Here is a 14,985-nt window from a genome sequence, read left to right as displayed (position 1 = left end):
TGGTGATCAGGATGTTCACAGAATTGGTTGAATTTGTTTGCAAATTAGATGAAAAAATGAAGGCTACACTAAGTGCAATGAAGGGAAATGCACAGGGAACCAATAGTCATGGAAAGAAAACTGGGACTCAAATCAATGGAGTGGACCAGAAGGAAGAAAGAAACAACCAAACAGAAAAGAATGAAGAAACAAGAACTCAGAAAAATGAGGAGAGGCTTAGGAACCTCCAAGACATCTTTAAATATTCCAACATCTGAATTATAGGGGTACCAGAAGGGGAAGAGGAAGAACAACAAGTGGAAAAGTTATTTGAACAAATAATAAAGGAGAACTTCCCCAATCTGGCAAAGGAAATAGACTTCCAGGAAGTTCAGGAAGCTCAGAGAGTCCCAAAGAATGTGGATCCAAGAAGGAACACACCAAGGCACATCATAATTACATTAGCCAAGACTAAAATGAAGGAGAGAATCCTAGAAGCAACAAGAGATAAAGAGACAGTAACCCACAAAGGAGTTCCCATCAGACTGTCAGCTGATTTCTCAAAAGAGACCTTATAGGCAAGAAGGAGCTGGAAAGAAGTATTACAAGTCATGAAAGGCAAGGACCTACATCCAAGATTGCTCTATCCAGAAAAGCTTTCATTTTGAATGGAAGGGCAGATAATGTGCTTCTCAGATAAAGTCAAGTTCAAGGAGTTCATCATCACCAAGCCCTTATTTTATGAAATGTTAAAGGGACTCATCTAAGAAAAAGAAGATAAAAAACATGCATAGTAAAATGACAGCAAACTCACAATTACTAACATCCACACCTAAAACTAAAACAGAAACAAACTAAGCAAACAATAGAACAGGAACAGAATCACAGAAATGGAGATCACATGGAGGATTAGCAACATGGGAGTGGGAGAGAAGGTACAGAGAATAAGTAGCATAGATGGTAGGTAGAAAATAGACAGGGGGAGGGCAAGAATAGTATGGGAAATGTAGAAGCTAAAGAACTTAAGATGCATGGACATGAACTAAAGGGGGGGAATGTGGGTGGGAGAGGGTGTGCAGGGTGGAGGGGAATGAAGAGGAGGAAATGGTACAACTGCAGTAGCATAATCAATAAAATATATTTAAAAATACATTAAAAGATGATATAAACTATCCAATTTAAAATAATAGGAAATAAAGTAAATAAGAAAGGGAATTTAAAATGAAATTAAAAATAAAAAGTATGAGGAAATAAAGATAAAATTTAATGGCAAAAGTAACGACAAATCCAGTTTAAAAGGATCATTAAAAAGTAAATTTTAAAAACATATAAAACTGAAAAATCCTGACAAGCATAACTGATAAAGAGGAGAGGGACAGAGAGAAAAATGAGCTAATATTAAGAATGACAAAGAAGATATAACTATACTCACAGGGGAGTTAGAAAAAATAAGAGAATATTACATGTATCTTTTCTACTAGGATAATTCCCACTTGTCCTTTAGAATTGTATACCTAGTAGTTCCTTAGTAAACATTTTCTAAATGCATGCATGAATAGTGATTTCAATCTTCTTAAATCAATTCTCTAGTCTAGTGACTTTCGACAAGTGTGCTGCAAGAATTTTTAAAACACAGAATACCCGACTATTTAGTCAAGGGTGCCGACCTCTTTTCCCTTAGATTGTCAAATAAAAAAATTACAACAGTTAACACAACAGTAGTTACCTGCTGTGAATAAATCTAAACTATACCTAAATCTTTTTTGTCAGAACAGCAAAAAAATACATTTTTGTTGTGCCACAGAATTTCAGCGATTAGTTTATGTGTGCCTTTAGATGAAAATGGTTGAAAATTGCTACTGTAGTCTACTTTCAAACACCTCCAGAGTTAAGGGCCTAAGCATCAAGCCAAGGCTTTAAGCCTGGCCATTCCACCAAAGTACACCACTCCACAGATCTTCAAAAGCTCCAACTGCTACTCTAATTGAACTTGTAGTATGGAGAATATGACCCAGCCAAGCAACAACAACAAAAACAAATGGGCATTAGAGGTAGAATGTAACACAACAACTGCCGTTTGCTGAACGCTTATTATGTGCCATACATTGCATATCTGTTAATGTCATGAAATCCCATCAACACATGTAATATCCCTATTTTACAGATGAAGCCTTTGAGGCTAACTGAGGTTAAATTAACCCTTTTGGCCTAAGAAAAAGCAAAGAATATGTACATGGTTAGAAAATTCAATCACTACAGAAAGGTACAAATGAAAATTGAAAGCCATTCTCTCTCCTTCTTTTCCCTCCCTCCCTCTCTCCCTCTCTCTCAACTCCCTTATACAGAGGGAGGAATCATATTGTATTCATTGTGCTGCATTTTTACCATTTAATATAATGTAATACTATTTCCATATCAATTTCTTTAGATCTACTTTACTCTTGTTAATGGCAGCACCATATTCTTTTTAAATTAAATTTATTAATGTGACATTGATTAATAACATTATAAAAGTTTCAAGTGTACAATTCTATAATATATCATCTATATATTGCATTGTTTGCTCACCACTGAAAGTCTACTCTCCTTTTTATTTTTAATTAATTAATTAATTAATTAATTAGATTAATTATATTGTTTATGCTATTATAATTGTCCCTGTTTTTTCTCCCTTTCCCCACCTCCATCCAGGCCTATCCTCTCCCCTCCCTCAGTTAATGGCATATTGTTGACTGCATCCATGAGTTGTGCATAAATTTTCTTTGGTTAATCCCTTCATCATCTTTTATTCTGTCCCCTCCCCCCCAGCAGCTGTCAGTCTGTTTCACGTATGCAAGTTTCTGTAACTATTTTGTTCATTAGTTTACTATGTGCATTAGATTCTACATATAAGTAAGATGATGTGGTATTTTCCTTTCACCATCTGGCTTACTTCACTTCCTATAATTTTTTCCAGGTCCATCCATGCTGTTGAGAACGGTAAGAACTAGTCTCCTGATGTCACCTTATATTTGACCCCATTTTCCCTCTCTCTTCCCCATATCTCCCTTCCCAACTGGTAACCACCCTCCTTTTGTCCATGTGTATGAGTTTTATTTTTTTTTTTGTTTCTGTTTTATATCCCACATACAAGTGAAATCACAAGGCTCTTGTCCTATTCTGTCTGACTTATTCTGCTCAGCATGATATTCTCAAGATCCTTCCATGTTATCACAAATGGCAGTAGTTCATCCTTTCTATTGTCTGATACTTAAGTAAAAATGAAAAAAATTCTAATTTCTTTATTAAGTATGGATTATATTAATATAAATAGATAATATGAGCACATATGGTTAAAAAATCTATAGGTAAAAAAGAGTATACAATAAAGTCTCTTGCTACCTGTCTCCTAACATTCCCCCATAGTTTCCCTCTTTAGTTTTTGTGCATTTTTCTAGAGAAAGAGAGAAAGGGTATTTTTCATATCAATAATAGCATATTATATTAATGGTTCCACACTTAGTGTTTTTAAATTCAACATTGTATCTTGGAACTCATTCCTTATCTTGTACATTAAAAGCCACTTTATTCTGTTTTATTTGCTATATAATTTAAAAGTGTGTATGTATACTATTTCAAATTTAATCAGACCCTGATTTACATTTACAAGCATTTGCTACTAAAAACAACATATGAGCATAACCTCATTTGCATGTCATTAGGTCACTTGAGAGTGGGACTATGTCTATAACTTCATCACTTTTGGGACCACCAGCAAAAATCAAACTTCCAAGTGTAAAAAAACTATGGTCCACTAATGGATGGTGGTGACAATGATAAGTTGATGTCTTTTTGTAAAGTCCAACCTTGGAGGCCAACTGAGGCTGTGGGAGTTCAGATGAAATAGTGATAGCTTGAATTCTGAATAATGAAACAGAATACTTAGGTATCCAAGGCCGAAATACATATAGAGTTGACATTGATTCAGAGGGAACTGATGGTTCAGAGAGCGAGTTATCAAGAAGTATAACTCTTTCATGAAGTAATACAAAACAGAACCGAATTGACCTGGCTCTATCACTTTCTAGCTGTATAGCAATGGACAAGTTACTAAAGAGACCTAAATTTTGCTTTCCTCATTTGTAATATGGTGATAATTATGCATACCTCAAAAGGTTGCTATTAAAATACAATTTTTAAACATCTAAGCAAAATATTTACCTTAGCAGTTGGCTAGAGATAATGAGAATGGGTTTGATAAAACCAAAATAAAGTGGCAAGGACAACAAAACACAACAAAACAAAACAATCTCCCAATAAAGACTAGCATCCATGATTGTATTTCCCTATTTCCGATTGAAAGATAAGGCTAAAGCCTATAATGTTAGTTAATTTTTATTGAATATGTGTTAAGTATTTCATAGCCCTTATTCTATTAAAGTATCCAGAGAATTTTATGAAGTTAAGTACTATTTTATGACCATTTTACAAGTAAGGAATTTGAAGCTCATAGAGGTTAAGTCACAAACCCAAGTCCTGATCCTTAGGGGAGAAAGAAAAGGCAAACCTCTGGCCTTCAGAAACATTAGGAAAACAGCTAGTAACTTAATGGTCTTTTTTTTAGTACATATTATCGACTGTGCTATTACAGTTGTCCCATTTTTTTCTCCCCTTTCTCCCCCTCCACCCTACAACCCCCTTCCACTAGCACTCCCCCCAACCTTAGTTTATGTCCATGGGTCATACATGTAAGTTCTTTGGCTTAGTATAAAGACTAAAGGAAACAATGGCCATCCCGACAGCAAAGTCAGGGTAAGTAAGAAGACAGGAAAATACCTGAATTTTCTGAAATAGGTCTAAAGGCAAACTGAAGATACCAGAACTTTAGAACTTTCCTTCACCCATTGTAAGAATTTACCCTTTCATGTATTCAGGCACCAAAAGGTAGCATTTGAAACCATGTGGGTAACATCTGAGTGAATATATACAATATGTAGGAGGAAATGCTTTTGTTTTAAAGATTTTATTTATTTACCTTTAGAGGGGAGGGGAAGGGAAGGAGAAAGGGAGAGAAATATCAATGTATGGTTGCCTCTCGTGCGTCCCCTGCTGGGAACTGGCCTGCAACCCGGGCATGTGCCCTGACTGGGAATCAAACTGTGATCTTCTGGTTCGCAGGCTCGCACTCAATCCACTGAGCTACACCAGCCAGGGCATTTTTTAAGTAGGTAATAGTGTCAACTCCCTCATGTTTACACTTCCATCCAGATCTTAGAGTAGTTTCTTGCTGTTTAATATGAGAAGTAGAGATAAAATATACAAAATTGCTAGTACACACTAGGCACTCTATGAATGATAGCTACTGTTATTTCATCTGGAACCCTAGACTTGACCAAAAATGCAACTGAAAGTGATCCATCTCACAGAAAAAATACATCAAACCATCATTCATTTTTTAATGGCTTCCTCCTAGTCCCTAGCAGTAAGACTAAAAGGAAGCCAGCTTTCTCAAACATTAAATAGTCCAGGGCAATGTTTCTCATTCTTGGTATTATTGGCATTTTGAGCCAGTTAACTGTTTGTCATGTAGTGGACTATCTTATACACTGTATTATGTTTAGCAGCACCCATGTTATCTACCCACTCAATGCAAAAGCACCTTTACCCCATTGTGACAACCAAAAATGTCAACAGATACTGTTACATGTCCCCAAGAGGACAAAACTGCCTCCAGATGAGAACCACTGCTCTAGAGAAAAAAAGAAAGTATCAAAGAAAGAATGGGAAGGAGTTGTTAATGTCTACATTGATGGAGGTAGAAGCTTGGGGTTACTGAGGGAGAACTAGGACAAATAAGATTGTATCTTACCTTCAGGACACTTATATAAAGTGTATGTAAATGATCTCTTTTCATAGGTAAGTATAACATATTAATAATGGCTATCATTTCTAAATACCTGATGATAGTAATACTAGTAAGACATTGGACTATTATGGCAGGTGGTGTTTTTAAGAGTTTTACATATGTGAACTTAACCCCCACAACATCTCTTTAAGGTAGATTCTATTATCATGTCTATTTTTATTGCAGGATATCAGAGGCTTAAAAAGGGTTATGGGATGTTTCCAAGATTGCATAATTAAATAGGAGAGCCAGGATATCTCAATCCAGGCAGTCTAGCTCCAGAGTCCATCCTTCTAATCACTATGACACACTGTACTTATGTGCCAGGTGCATGATATGTATTATCTGCAACTATCATGGCACACTTTGCCTAGGGTCACGGAACTATGAAGAGGCAGACCAAAATTTTGAAACCTATTGTCTTTCCACTACATCTCATTCCCCAACTGTTATTAAAAACATGCATGGGCCCTGGCTGGTGTAGCTCAGTGATTGAGCGCGGGCCTGCGAACCACATGATCGCAGTTCGATTCCCAGTCAGGGCACATGCCTGGGTTGCAGGCCAGTTCCCGGCGGGGGACTCACGGGAGGCAACTACACATTGATGTTTCTCTCCTCTCTCCCTCCCTTCCCCTCTAAAGGTAAATAAATAAAATCTAAAAAAATATATTTAAAAAAACATGCATGGGGGACAAAAGTTTGAGACAAGATACAAGCAAAAGGCAGAAAATGTCATTGAAAGGTTATATCAGGAGTGTGACAAGGCACTCTACATCATGGTAATAAAACAATGAGGAAAAACAAATACAGTACAAAGGGATAAAGACAAGAGTGAAATAAAGAATACTAGACTATAACCCAAGATCTCTAGGGAACTAACTAACTATACATATGATAGAGAAATAAATGGCCCTGCTTGCACAACTCTAGAGAGAACAATTGTTGGAATTGTTTAAATCTTTGGATTAATAATTTCCACTAATTTTTGTGTATTTGTGCAAATTTCATTTTAAGTCAAGTTTCCCATGTGTAAAATTGGGGATATTACCTAGAGAATTGCATCAGTAAGACATAATATGTTTAAGTACCCTGCACAGCATTTGACATGTACTATGCACTAAATATAGAGTAGCAACAACTATTATTATCCTAGGGCAGGTATACCTACAGCAGGTACTTATTTTTTTTAATATAAAAATCACTTGAACAAGAAGCAGCAGATAGGGCAGTGGCAGGGAGCTCAAGAACTAATGAATTTCCCTCAGAATCATTTTGCAAACCATACCTGATTTATCCCCACACAATTATTACAAACTGGACAAATGGGCAATAAGGAGTATGAACGATGCCAAAATAGTCCAGCTGATACCTACAGCAAATGCTCTGAGTATAAACATACTACAACTCCCAGAAGTCTCCTTTTACCCCCAATGAATGCCCCTCCTCTGTCGCCCTAGTAGAGGGTGGGAATGAAATTGATTTCCACCAAATCCAAACTCGTTAGCACAACCACCACCACCACAAAACTTCCTGGAATTTAGTTCCACTAAAAGACCCGTTTCTCCTCCACCTCTTGAATCAGCCCGAAGTGTACTCTCACCTTCCTCATTCGGATCAGCTTGGCCAGCTGCACCCCCGAAAGCAGTAGTAATGGTTCAATCACAGGCGGTGTGGTCATTGATCCAAACTTGGGGCCACCAAAGGCTCGAGCTGCTTTACCTATTAGGCCAATGAGAAAGCCCATCGTCTGCAGAAGCAGCAACTGGATTCTGGCAGTGAGCAGAGGCGCCATAGCGGCCTGGATTCCGCACGGTCCTAGTGCTTGAGAGTTGAGTGCACTGTGGGCAAAATGAGGACAAAAGACTAAGCAAGGAGCTGTTTAAGAATCCTTTCATTTAAAGTCCGATATCTACCCACAATTCCACAGGAGCTCGTTAGTCATTACCTGCTGGGTTCTGGGCCAGAGATGGGGGCGGAGTAAAGCCTTCCCAGCAGCTGCCTGTGTGTAATGCAACCCATTGTTAGTGCTATTGCAACCCAACCCAGAAAGTGAGAGATAAGAAAGAACGCTGGCTTCCGAGTTGCTACTTCTGGCCCTAGCTGGCCTTGGCCTATTTTCACTGTTTCCTGTACTCAACTAAAATGAAAAAAATGGGAATAATTACTGTTACATAAAAGATTTATGCTAAACACTGAATAATTAAACAGCACAATTCATGGCAATAATTTAAGTGGTAGTTATCATTTACTTTGGTTTTACCTGTGAAAAAAGTGTAAGTATGCAATATTCAGTATGTAAATATTCAGTATGTTTAAGAACTAAATAGCAAGTATATATATTATCTATATCTCTATTATTTAATCCTTATAAAATCACAGATAGTGCTTTTTAAAATTTTTTCTCAAAATTTTTTAAAAATATTATTTAATTATTTTTCAAGTACAGTTTTCTATTATTCCCATCCCATCCCACCCACCCCCGTGCTCCCCCCTCCCATTTCCATTTTTTTTAAAGAGCAGGAAAGGGGGGAAGAAAGAGAAGGAGAGAAACATCAATGTGTGGTTTCCTTTCACACGACCCCTACTGGGGACCTGGCCTGCAGTCCACACATGTGCCCTGACTGGGAATTGAACCAGTGACTCTTTGGTTCACAGGCCAGCATGCAATCCACTGAGCCACATCAGCCAGGATAAAAATCACAGATAGTATTGATGAATAAAAAATATCTAGCTCACGTTCCTCTCTTAAACTCCAGATACTTGAATTGAATTGCCGACATCTCCACATTAATGTCTCATAGATGCTCCAAATTTAATAGGTCTAAAACTCATCTTTCTAAACCTGTTGCTCCTGCAGGTTCATAAGTGGCATTTCATCCACCCAGTCAGCCATGCCAAAAATTTGGGAATCATCTCAGATCTTTCCTTTTCCCTCATTCTCACACAGTCACCCACTCCAGTTAATAACTTTTCTTCCTGACTCAGACGTAGCTCACATCTCACTGATGTTTCCATGAACTTCTACAAATAACCAACTGATCACCCTGTCTTCATTTGCAGTGTTTTTCCTAATACACAAATTTGACTCAGTTACTTCTCTGACAATGATTATATAATAATCACCTACTTTCTTCAGGTTCAAGCCACATTTACTTTGTCTGGTATGTAAATATCTAATTATTGGTGTCTGAAAACATTTGTACCTCATCTCAAGCCCATTCTGTTCCTCATGCACTATGCTCCTGCCAAACTAAATTGTTTCTCTCTCCTCCATATCTTCTCATATGCTTTCCCCATTTCCTCTCCATCTGGCTCAGGACAAGTACCACCTTCGCCAAGAAGTCTTCCTTGAACACTAGGTTTCGTACCATGCCACACTCCACAGATTAACTATATCACAACACATATAACCCTCTATTTCCATGTTAGGATTTTTTCTCTACCCCCTATCTAGATGTGAATAGGGTCACTCTAATCATTTGAATGGTCAGAGCCGAACATAGAGCTTGTGACACAGTCACCACATGTTTGTAGGCTAACGATGTGAATTTATGAAAGAATGAATGCTGAGATAGGTCTCAAACTTGGCATTTAAGGCCTTGAGTAAATGAAATGTAAAGGTCATTCCAGGAACTGTTTTTTTTTTCATTTGTATAACTCAGTTGGATACTGAAAGGTATCAATCACAGAACTTCTAGCCTAGTTGGAAGCGCCCAGTGGAACTAAACACAGCTGACAGAATAGACTGTCAGAATCTAGGCTCCACGACAGTTTTGAGCAGAAGCTGTAGCTGAGTGAATCTTCTTTACCAGGGAGAGTCTTTGCCAAGGTAAAAGGCTTTCATTTGCTTAACTTCTGATACTTTATCTACATTGTAAATGACCATTGTCTGAGTCTATGGTGCAAAGAATGCCCACTCAGAAAGCACTGACCAATAGATCTGGATTCAAATTCTATAATCAAAGTCTTAAACTTCCTTCACACACACATTCTTGTATAAATCACTTAATGTCTTTGAGTGTGTTTGCTCACCTGTAAAATAAGAATAACAGCTACCTCATGGCATTATAAATAGTAAATTAAACATGTATATAAAGATCCTACAGTGACTTTCCAATGCATTATAGCTTTTTATATTTGTTTGTCCTGGACAAAGAAACAGTCTAATTTTAAGAAAAAGAAATGAGAAAAATTACATTTTGTTCCAAAGAGAAAAAGGCATAGGAAATACTTTGTGTTTGGAAGGTGTAATTTCCCTATTAAAGTCAGGGAGGATTTATGTTATTTCACAAACCATTTAGCAATCAGTGGTGAAGGCTCAGGAGTCATCCTTGACTCCTTCCTAAATTTCAATTTCCGCTATAAGTCTTATATGTTAGTGTGTCTATAACCTGTTCTCTACTCTCCATTTATACTGCTACTACCTGAGTCATGTAGTAGTTTCTTAATTGGTGCTATGCTGCCTTCAATCTGTCCCTTTTCAAAACTATTTACTATACTCAAATTTTCTTTTTTTCTGATAAAGTAATTTATGTTCCTACTTATACTGTGTATATTTGGCCTGTCTTTTATATCCTCATGAAGTGGGTATTATCATTTTTACAATTTTATAGGTGAAGAATTGATTTTCAGTTGTTGATCAGATTTATATTTATTTGATTTAGAGTAACGAGGAACACCTTTTTTCATATGATCATGGGTCAATTTGCATCTCTTCTATTGTTATTTCCCTGTTCATGTCCCCTGCCAATTTTTCTATTGAGTTATCTTTTTAAAACCTATTATCTATAAGTGTTCTTAATTTAGTGAGGGTGTTAAACTTATATATACTTTATATGTTTATAATATTTTCCCCAGTGAGTTGCTTTTCATTTGATATTATTCAAAGTTGTGTTAAAACATAAATAGTTTAAATACTTGTGTAAGCAAGCCTGTTGAAATTTTCTGTTGTGATTACACTCACCAATATTATCCTTAATATCCTTTCTCAACAGTTTATCAATTACAGTTCACCTATATTATCCCTTTTTAATTATTTTTTTTTGTAGAAACTTTTTTTCTATTTTGCAGATAAATACTAGTATGGCGTTCAGAGCATTAAGACTAGGGTGAGTGCTGACTTTCCAATTTTTACTTCCTGCCAATTCCTCACACACATTCTTTTCTCCAGCTATACCAAACTACTTGCAATTTCCTAAAACAGTGGTCTACAAACTGCAAGTGTTATTTAAAATATTAACAATTAGCATGCTCCCTAATATATATGTATGTATTTATACTAGACAACACTGACCTGTGCTAATACAAATATCAATATTGTACCCTATGGACAAATATGAAATGTACATTATGGAATACAAATAAATAAATAAATGCAAGTATAGGATTTTTTAAGTCCTAGTATTTTTGCACACTCCAATATATTATCCTGTGCCTTCTCATACACACACAAAATACTGAACTCACTACCACCCACATAAACACAACCATAAATGCATATGAAAATATACACTCATTTCAATAAACATATGAAACTACACAGGAATGCACTTGTACAGATTCGCAGCTATGAAAAAAGAAAATTCTTCCACCTACCCTTTCACACATCAGAATATAAAAGCAAACATTATGCTTCAGTGACCAGAAACACCAGATTGGGGCAGGCAAAGTGTGTGTGGCTTGATAAATGGTAACAAAATAGGTAAATGAATAAAAAATGATAGGATTTTGAATGCACACACACCCTCCACCCAGCATACTTGGTTTTTGAATATGTTTAATTTATTTAACTGCATTTTATATATTTTATATTTTAAAATGGAACTTTATTTTGAGATAATTTTTATGTAATAGAATGCCAATTAAAAAACCCCTCATAGGCACAGACAACAGTATGATGATTACAAGAGGGAAAGGGGGGTAGGAGGAGATAGAAGAGGGTAAAGGGGGAAACGACTTGGGGTGGTGAATATACAATACATCATATGTTTATACAATATGTAGATGATATAGAATTGTACACTTGAAACATGTAATTTATTAACAATGCTATTCCAATAATTTCAATAAAATCTTAAAAATACATATATATTTATATAGTTTTATTTAAATTCTTTTTATATTTTTTATTTTTAAATTGTATTTTTTAAACTGCATTTAAAATTTTTTTTTTAAGATTCAATTTATTTTTGTTTTATTTTTCTAATGTTGTTCAAGTACAGTTGTTTCCATTTTCACCCCACCATGTCCAACCACCCAATCCATCCCCTCTCCCACCCTGGAAACTAACACTTTTGGCTTTGTCCATGTGTCCTTTTACATGTTCCTTGATGGTGCTTCCCCTATTATCCCTCTCCCTCCTCCTCTCTAGTTACCATCAGTTTGTTTGTTTGTTTGTTTGTTTTTAAATATAATTTTTATTTAATTCTTGTTCAAGTACAGGTTTCTGTCTTATATTCCCAGCCCTGCCCACCCCCCGTCCAGTGCTCCCCACCTCCCTCCCATTTCCGCCCCCCACCCTTAGTTATTGNTTTGTTTCTTTGTTTATGATAGCCAATCTGACTGGTGTTAAGTGGTATCTCATTGTGGTTTTAATTTGCATCTCTCTGATAGCTAGCGATATCGAGCATCTTTTCATGTGTCTCTGGATCCTCTGTATGTCCTCCTTGGAGAAATGTCTGTTCAAATAAGTCCTCTGCCCATTTTTTGATCGGGTTGCTTGTCTTCTTTGAGTGGAGTCGAGTGAGTTCTTTGTATATTTTGGAGATTAAACCCTTATCTGAGGTATCATTGGCAAATATGTTTTCCCAAGCTGTTGCTTCTCTTTTTATCTTGATACTGTTTTCCTTGGCCATGCAGAAGCTTTTAATTTTGATGAGATCCCATTTGTTTATTCTTTCCTTTATAACCCTTGCTCTAGGGGACGTATCAGTAAAAATATTGCTGCGTGGAATATCTGAGATTTTCTTGCCAATGCTCTCCTCTAGGGCTTTAATGGTTTCACGGCTTATATTTAAGTCTTTTATCCACCTTGAATTTATTTTGGTGTATGGTGTAAGTTGGTGCTCAAGTTTCATTTTTTTGCATGTAGCTGTCCAGTTCTCCCAACACCATTTGTTGAAAAGGCTCTCTTTACTCCATTTTCAGTTTGTTTTTTATTTCAATGTCTCTGGTTGTATTTTGCTTGCTTGTTTGTTTTGAGATCATGTGGTATTTCTTGTTTACCACCTGGCTTATTTTGCTTAGCATAATGCTTTCCAGTTCCATCTGTGCTGTCACAAAGGGTAGGAGCTCCTTCTTTCTCTCTGCTGCATAGTATTCCATTCTGTAAATGTACCACAGTTTTTTCATCCACTCATTTACTGACGGACACTTGAGTTGCTTCCAGCACTTGGCTATTATAAATTGTGCTGCTATGAACACTGGGGTATATAGGTTCTTTTTGAATTGGTGTTTCAGGATCCTTAAGATATAATCCCAACAGTGGTGTAGCTGGGTCAAAAGACAGTTCCATTTTTAGTTTTCTGAGGAAATTTCATACTGTTTTCCACAGTGGCTGCACCAGTCTGCATTCCCACCAACAGTGCACTAGGGTTCCCTTTTTCACAACCTTGCCAGCATTTGTTTGTTGATTTGTTCATGATAGCCATTCTGACTGATGTGAAATGGTATCTCATTGTGGTTTTAATTTGCATCTCCAATGGCTAGTGATGCTGAACATCCTAGAGACATATGAAAGGATGCTCAGCATCACTAGCCACCAGAGAGATGCAAATTAAAACCGCAATGAATGTCCTGGGCCCTTTGTGTGTCCTCCTTGGAGAAGGGTCTGTTCAAGTCCTTTGCCCATTTTTTAATTGGGTTGTTTGTCTTCCGTGAGTGGATAAATTAACTTTCTTTGAGATAACTTTTTATAAAACAGAATGCCAATTTTTGTTTTATAAAAATACAGGCACACAAAACAACAGACCATATTTTACCAGTATAAAAATTAAAAGATAGATGTTAAACTGTTAGAATAGTTGCCTGTGGCAGAAAGAGGACTGTAAGTAGGGTATGCAGATAAAATAGAATATATAAATACTTAAAACAAGAGAGGGGTCTGGTAAAGGCCAATGACAATACTGTTCCACAAACAAATGAGTCTGATGAACTCAAAACTTTGCACTCAAGTTTGAAAGCAAGAAGAAAAATTTCAGTGAGCTCGAGAATTCTGAGGCTGGTCTAAGGCTACTTTCTTGCACATCAGCAGTCTCCACTGACCTGAGGAACTGCTGAGCACAGGGCAGCACCCTGAGTCACCAGGGAATTCAGACAAAGTCTATCTACTCCAGGGTGTCTGTCTGCATGTCCTTCACATTGCAGGATGTCTGGGATGGAGACTGTTTGAGGTGAGTGTCAGTGGTAGAACTGATTCCTGGAGTGGATTTGTCTTAAGGCCGTGGTGTTATTAATGCTCCTGCTGCTGCCTGAATTGCTGCACCCCTTTCCCCCAACACACACTGATATCCACACAGTTCCTAGAATAAAACAAGTTCTTCCATGCTGAGGGGACCCTATCACTGATGTTCTTCCACTAGTTATTTGGTTGTTGGTTCCTACTCATCTTAATATCTCAGCTAGAATGTCATTCTGTCCTAGAATATTTCCTTGACAACTCTGACAAAAAAATCCATTGCTGTGTCTACTTCAATGTCAGTGGCTACCACCATCTATATTTATCTTGCTTATTTACTGCCATCACCCACATGGGCAGAGTCTGCATCTGTGTAATTCACCACTGTTTCCCTCCTACCTGTCACATAGCAGGTGCTCAATAAATAACTAAATGGGTATTCCCTCAGCTACAAGAAGCAGAGTATGGCCTCCTGAGATAAAGCATGTGGAGACCAACTTCTATGATGTGAGTCAGCTGTTACACGTGGAGAGCCACTGAAATACATCCTGCCCACTGTCTGCCCTGGGACCAGGGCCTCTCTACCTAGTACCTAAGAATTCCTCTTGAACAATGTCTACTGCTCATCTGCAGGTAGAAATGAGCTGGGCCAGTTTTAATCAAGGTGATGTCTTCTTGCTGGACCCTGGGAAGGTTGTCATCTAATGGAATGGTTCAGAGAACAATA

At 37.1% G+C, this 14,985-nt stretch overlaps 1 protein-coding gene across 1 annotated transcript in view; it reads right to left on the bottom strand.

Moving 5' to 3' along the window:
* The window catches only part of FAAH2 (fatty acid amide hydrolase 2), a 45,784-nt gene extending 37,996 nt beyond the window's left edge, over positions 1-7,788 (bottom strand). The window contains exon 1 of the mRNA XM_037027993.1: positions 7,464-7,788. Coding sequence (XP_036883888.1) covers positions 7,464-7,655 — 192 coding nt within the window. The 5' untranslated portion in view covers positions 7,656-7,788. The remainder of the gene's footprint in view (positions 1-7,463) is intronic.
* Between the last annotated feature and the right edge of the window lie 7,197 nt (positions 7,789-14,985).

This window comes from Sturnira hondurensis, unplaced genomic scaffold (assembly GCF_014824575.4).
Source record: "Sturnira hondurensis isolate 20B ecotype Veracruz unplaced genomic scaffold, ASM1482457v3 Scaffold0001395, whole genome shotgun sequence".
NCBI classification, from domain to species: Eukaryota; Metazoa; Chordata; class Mammalia; order Chiroptera; family Phyllostomidae; genus Sturnira; species Sturnira hondurensis.
Note: the sequence above shows the minus strand (reverse complement) of the source record. Positions and strands in the feature narration are given on the sequence as shown.